This window comes from Tigriopus californicus, chromosome 12 (genome assembly GCF_007210705.1).
Source record: "Tigriopus californicus strain San Diego chromosome 12, Tcal_SD_v2.1, whole genome shotgun sequence".
Taxonomy (NCBI): Eukaryota; Metazoa; Arthropoda; class Copepoda; order Harpacticoida; family Harpacticidae; genus Tigriopus; species Tigriopus californicus.
Window position 1 is genome coordinate 6764611 of NC_081451.1, and position 7246 is coordinate 6771856.

General features: G+C 42.3%; 1 protein-coding gene across 1 annotated transcript in view; it reads left to right on the forward strand.

Annotated features, from left to right (window-relative positions):
* Positions 1–6533, forward strand: part of LOC131892151 (mucin-12-like) — a 13288-nt gene extending 6755 nt beyond the window's left edge. Inside the window, exons 2-6 of the mRNA XM_059241928.1 lie at positions 706–783; positions 849–1948; positions 2380–2626; positions 2715–3456; positions 5991–6533. Of these exons, the coding sequence (XP_059097911.1) occupies positions 706–783; positions 849–1948; positions 2380–2626; positions 2715–3456; positions 5991–6208 (2385 nt within the window). The 3' untranslated portion in view covers positions 6209–6533. The remainder of the gene's footprint in view (positions 1–705; positions 784–848; positions 1949–2379; positions 2627–2714; positions 3457–5990) is intronic.
* The last annotated feature ends 713 nt before the right edge of the window (positions 6534–7246 follow it).

Genomic DNA, 7246 nt, shown 5'->3' on the forward strand with positions numbered 1-7246 from the left:
TTTAGACGAAGAAAGGCTGACATATCATCAATGATATATGTATGGTTTTACTCTCCGAGCCATTCCCCTTACAAGCTAAATCAAAATTCATGTTTCCTATAAGTATATTTCAGTGCCCATACATAGTATGCTCAGAAAGAACCCAGAATATCTATGCTTTCAAGTTAAGGATCTATGATAGTTGAGTGGTTTCATGTACCCGATAGAGGGCGACATAGTTCCGCAGGGGGCAGGATTCGAATCTTGCCTTTGGAAGCCACCCTTGTATGGGAGAAGACTTGGTGCAGTGGTTTACTTAGATGTGAGAGTTCTCCGGTTTGATTCTCTTCCCCAACGTTTCTCATGGAGACTTTTGTGACGCTAACCACACCTACAAATGGAGAACTAAACCGATACGGACGGAACATTGCCCATTGAAAATAGTATAAGGACGTTGTTGATGGCTGGCTTGGCTGGAGGGGCGAGACTCAACCCGTCGACCCCCAGGCCCCAAACACATTACTTTCAATCACTATGATCCATTTTTCAGTAACTTTTTGAAAAATTAAAAAATGACCCTTTTTCGTTTCGTTTCTTCGGTTTTGTATTTTTTGCAAAAAAAATAAATTAAAATTTAATGTATAATGTATGCCAAATTTAAGAACCCAGGGTGAAATCTGCTCAAAATCGAGAAATTCCAAACTTTACCGAGTGATTGCGTTTCAGCGTCAGGGCTATGGATTTGGCCGCCCCACTACCTTCAGTGGATCTTCCAGTGGTTTTGGCGATAATTCGGGTTATTCGGTGAGTACCTTTTTATGGGGATTATGATGACCTCTCCCGACTATGTTCACCTTTCTTTTATTCAGGGCTCCTTGGGATCTTCTTTGCCGTCGTCGTATTACTCCCAACCCAGTTATTCCTCGGTGTCCAATCCCGCCTATTCTTCCTCCCCCTCGGATTCTTACTCCAATCCTAGTTTCTCCAATGACTTGGATGGATTCAGCTCGGTTCCCACCAATTCCAAACCACAGAGCTTCAGTCAAAATTCGGGATCTTTCAGCTCCAACACGGGTGTATTCAGTTCCACCTCCAATTCCGGGGGATTCAGCTCAAATACGGGTGGTTTTTCCTCGAACACCAATCAAGGTTTCCCATCGACCTCGAGTTCCGGAGGATTGAGTTCCAGTACTCCCGATGAAAATGGGTTTTACATCAAGTACCCTGACCAAGAGACCGGACAGCAATACTTCGAAGGCGACACTTTGGTCATCAAAGACTTATCAGACACCTACAGCAGCTACAACAACCAAGAGCAACAAGATCTCACAGCATTGCCCACTCCCAAGCCTCCCTCCAATGTCGTGAAGATCATCGGCCCCAATGGCCAAGTGTCCGAGACAATCGTGACCCCCAGTGCAGAGGACAATTCGATTCCGAACTCGTATCTCCCACCTCCGGAAGTGATTTCGATTCCCTCATCTCCATCTTCGCCTCTCCTTCAACCACTTGATTTGGAAGTGCCGACCGCTCAAACCGATCCCAATCTGGGTCCAATTGCGAGTCCCTCGGACAATGAAACTGCCTCCGAGGGTTTAGACTCACCCAGTATTTCTATCGATCAAGGAAAAGAACCGGGGATCGAAACTACCCCAGCAAAAGACCCCGAGGGAGATATTGATGTCAACTTTGGACAGGACCTGGGGGAAAGCAATTCTCTAAATTTCGATGGAGAAGTATACGCCTTTGATGGCCCAAGTGAGGCTCCCCAAGAGATTGACAATGCCGTCGATGAGAATGATCTTAGCATCACTGAGAAGGAACCGACTCCTGACCTGGAGCCATCTAACCTAGATGAACTCACTTTCGGCAAGCCAAGTGTCAACAGTTTGGATCTGAATGACATCCCTGTGGAACCAGTGAGACAAGCCAGCGACACCACCTTTGTTACCGTCACGGACGAACCAAGGTTAGACAACCCAAACAAACCATTTGCAATGAGCCATTAAAGCTGGAAAAGTAAGGTGATGTCACCACATGTTTTTTGCCTTTATCTAGAATCCAGAACAAAAGATAAAAGTAAAAAGATTAAACACATGTCTGTTGCAAAGACATTTTCCAAATGTAACTGTAAAAAGCATTAAATCAAAGCAGAAGCCCAAAAACAGCATTTAGCTTCAGATTAATACTGCTCCTTTATTTTATCAAATTTAATTGAAACGGAACATTTCTCTTCAAGGATTAATGACCTGGCATTATAAATGAATCATTCTTTTAGCAAAGAATGCTCATGCCCGAAAGTGCCAGTGATCTCACAAAAATATGCACTGACGTCATCAAGCAGCTGTTGCTCAAAGGATGCAACAAACCCATAGAATGATTCTGTTTCTTCATTTGCAGTGGTTCCATGTGTCCCAACAACGCTACATGCATCAGGTGGATCCATTGTAAGAGCAATAATGGCAAATTTGCTGGCATGTGCGGTTTTGGTGAGTTCAACGTGTGCTGCATGTCAGACCGGGATCTTTCCCATTTGGTCGGAGTTCATCATCCCACCCCTTCGGAAACCACAACTAGGAGAATACCCGTTCCCAATGTCCCTGAGCAAGAGCTACCCATTTCAAGCACTTCTGAAGCAGCGCCACAGGTAGAGAGTCTAGATTAAGCATGTGTAAAACACATTTTGTGTTGTCGGTCGGTTAGTCAGCTATAAGGTAAAATATATGCTTTCTTAGGATGTTAGTGGATCCACATCGACCAGTTCTACCACCCCGACAGGTTCCACCACCGACGCAATCCCAATCACATTTAGTACTGCTTCACCTACTATCACCACGGAAGTAACAACAACAACTACAGTTGCATCCACCACAGCCTCAACAACGACAACTTCTATCACCACTCCAGTCCCAACCACACCTACAACACCAACAAATCCTGCAGTCACATCATCAACGCCACGATCAACACCCACGACTCAACCAAGCTCCATCGTCCCGACAGACACCTCAACAGCGGCAGTGTTCCAACCTCCTGTTCAGACGCCCTCCGACCACACCTTCTATCAGATTCCCAGCCAAGAGTACACCAAACCTTTCACTTATGATTACACCAAATTCATGTCTTCATCCACGAGCGGCGATAGTTATCATGCCAATCATCATCACAAATACAAGTATCCCACGTATGCTCCTCATACATCCAAGATCCCGGATTTTGGAAGCGCCCTCTACTCTTCGCAGAGCACCATCACAAAAGTGAAGGACAAGGCTCGGCCTCAAGGTTTTGACGAAGCCTTGTTCAGCCAACCGCAATCCACAACTACCACCGCTTCTACCACCACTAAAACAACGACCACGACGACCTCAAAGCCAACCAGGACCCGGTTCAAAGTGCGACCGTTCGCATTTGACACCAATCGGTTTGGTTTCGGCAATAACGCCCCGTCTTGCTCGGCAGCCATGCTTTGCGTTAAAAGTGAGTACAAAACCAGCCTTCTGAAATTATTGTTTGTTACCCACTCAGATGGCAACATTTTCGCGCTCGGCCAGCCAGTTGATAAAAAGTAGGGCCGGTCAAAACTTGCATATAAATATGGTCTTTTTGGTAACAAATTTGCATAAATAATCAACCAAATTTGCACGAAAATTTGTAAATAAACTTTCAAAGCATAGGAACCAACACGTTAGGGGGGGGGCTGTAAGGGCTGTTATTGCCTTCCATATCAAGCAACACATAGATGAAAAGGAAAATTATATCATAATATCTTCCAGCACTGGGATTTAAACCTGCTATCCCTAGGGAGCAGATTCTTGCATGGTCCTTGCTACCTCCTAGACTGATCAGCACCTTCCACATCCTTAATATTTTGTGATCAAGATCAATCTCAGTTCAGCAACAGAAAAACAATAACATCAGAGCGTAGCAAATGTACAGCCAAACAATGTTGTTAAGAAAATTCAGTTTTTCAAGTTTTCCACCTCATGATCATTTACCCCATACACCATGAAAACACATCGAAAAGTGTATGACTTTTCAAGGGCAAGTTCATAAGTCAGACAAAACTGCGTTCCAACATTTGAAATAGAGTATCATAAAAAAGTGCAAAGATAAAAGAGCTATTTCATATGGATGGAATACATAAGCAATTAATTGGTACTATGTCTGCAATCTATTTCAACTAAAGTGGATTTTTTGTCAAAAAGATTTGAAAAAAGAATCAAGTAATAAAAATTCACGTTTTTCCTTAAGATTTACTTAAGATTTTTGCAAAACTTGCACAATTTGCAGGATGCAAGTTTTGGCCGGCCCTAATGATAAGTGTCCAAATGAAGCAATATTCCTGCTCCGTAATCACTTCTAACATTAATTAATACCTCAGTTTGGAAGCGCGCATTTCGGCTGTTAAAGCAGCCAGTCAGGTTGGAATTCAAATACCACAAAGAAACTTGGACTTACTAGCATTCCGATTAATGGACGCTCTAACAAAACATTATGGCTACTTGCCTTGTAGGAACATTAATACATTTACAGTATTAACATCATTATTGGTTGCCTGAACGAGGCAGAGGGCGCTAGTGTTGTTAAAAGGAAAAAGCCATTGCAAAGATCCTCTCTGAAAATTCTTTGATCAGTGAAAAATCTGAATTATGCTAGATTTTAGAATTACTACTACTAGCACTAGGGATCTCTAGTAGAAGAGTACGAGCATGAAAAGCGACCTCTGACGGGTGCAGCCTCCAAGATCCAAGAAACTGTTGACAAAAAGTCGTCGGCAAGAAAAGAGCATCGTCACCTAAAACTGCTATACAGGTTCATTTGTCACCAAGACGGGTTCTTGGATCCTGAAGGCTGCGCCCGTCAGAGGTCGCTTTTCATGCTCATACTCTTCTACAAAGGAGGCCTAATGGGACATGCTCGTGGGGGTCGTTGTTTGCCCCTTTGCACTAGAGCGCCCCCTTCTGACTTACGAAGGGATATGTCAAGGATTGGGCTGTGGCATGAGTCATTTACAATAGTGCTGAAAAAAGCGGATCTGTTATACAAAAAAACAAAGGATAGGGCTGGATACAATTGAAACGATAAAACTTTCAGCTCGCTTTGACACAGAAGTTCAATTGTTAAAGGAAAAAGCATTGTCATCTTTACGTCTGACACATCCCTGCATATCCGAAAGATGGCGCTTGGGCGTAAAGGGGTACAAAAAAAAACAAACAAAGCTGATTCTGTGATCCTATCCTATTGGCACAATTCATGGATTATTTGGCCGTCAGAGGTCGCTTGAGTGGAAAGTACCTAGGAACCCAGGATGACCCAACGATCAGCTTACGAAAACCACAGACTCTGGAATTATTTGAGTAACAGTTCTAATTCAAGTGGCAAAAACCAAGATTCCCCATTAAAAAAAAAACCTTGGGCATTAATCAGGTTACAATGGGCGCAAAAAGGTAGATCATTTGTAAATTGTGTTCCTAAAATTCTAAGGGTCTTCACCCACGTATGGTCAACCTGAAGAAACCGTTAGGATCTTGCTTTAATTTATTAGTGCCTATGTGAAGTTTTCCATCAATATCAGGTTCAAGTGGTCTTGGAGTGTATACTTCAATATATGAGAAAAGGAAGGAGAGTGAGACATGGCTAGGTGCCTGTGTAAGGCGTTTTGTTCTAATATAGTTCTACGCCATGCAGCTTTGCGTTTTGCTGGGACATCTCCTCCGTAGCTCACCCTGGTGTTAAGCCTCAGAACGAAATCTCGAAGTCCGCCAATGTGTCGGCATTAGATGTTTGGCAAAAATGATGAATTGGTTTGTAAAATCAAAGCAAATAGGTGAAAGAAACCCAATAATATTACATCATACACCAACATGGATTTTCAAGCAAAAACGGTGGCGCCCTCGTTGACAGGGGAAATCGAAGAAACGTTCATTATGTTCTGGCTTATTTTGCAACGCAATGGCTCTTGGTCAGACCACGGTCAAGCATTTCACAACAATTTGACTCTGTCTTTTCAGAGAGTTTTTGCTCGTTACTGGGGGAAGTAATGGAGAAACCACAACAGCTGTCGGACATGGTAAGGCTCTTCTCGGGGGTGCCTTTAATCACTTGTAATCCCGTGCGGAAATCGTCTGCCCAGCCCTCTGACGAAAGCAACAGCGTGGACAGTGGCGGCGACCAAGATGAAATCCACGTGTGTTGTCGGGACACAAATTACTTCGATCCATGGCCTTAAATTTCAATCAGTCTTGGCATGAACTCTTGTTATATTTAAGACATTTTACTACGGGTATTGTTGTATGAGAACAGCCGATACGACCTCATTCAAAATACAAATTAAAGAAGATACAAAAATGCTGTTTACTTGGCACAACATTTCAATTGTTATCGCATTGGAAGTATAATGTAATACATTTGAACAAAATCAGCATGTTCATCGCATTGGAAGTATAATGTAAAAAACTTGAACAAAATCAGCATTTTCAGGCCTTCTACGGTTCCAGGCAATTATTCAAAACCGTGCAATTGAGTATTCGACCCCACATCAGAATTGTCACTAATTTGGGATATTGCTCCCACAGACGCGGAGATTGGGATGTTTTCTTGGGCTTTGTGGATTTGCGGATTCGGTTTAAAGAATGTTCTAAAATGTTGAATTTTGTTAAATTCTTTATCATAATGTTTTAAAATGCCGATAATTCACCAATGCGCCCTACAAAGGTTAAAGAAGGGCACATAATACCAGAGCAGTACTAGCAAAATTGAAAGTTCCGAAATTATTTATTCATATAAACATCCAATTACAATTAAAAAAGAGTCTAATCGTAACCGCCCGAAATCCTCGAAAATTACTCGTTGCATTTCTCAATCTCCAAATGGGCCTTTATTCTATCGTTATTTCTCCTTGCATAAGTGTAGGATAGTAGATTTTTTTACGGTGAACCGTCCCAGAAATTTAAGAACGCCAAAAACGCCAAAACATATATTTCACTAGCAAGAGATTTGGATGTTTTGTTACTTATGCATTCTGAATAGGCACGGTAAGCGCTAAATTCGTAATTGAATCTTCAAATAATTCTTCAAACACTGGCCTCAGTTTGCAGAAAGGTTAGAAGAACTAGACCTGACTCCAATTCTGAAACAACAATCGTCCATAAATGCAGCCGTTGATAAATTAATTTCAGTTTTTAAGGAATCTTGCTCCAGTTTAGCAATCTCTGCATGTGTTCCGAAAGGTGGTACACGGACAAAAATTCCAAAATATAGAAAGACT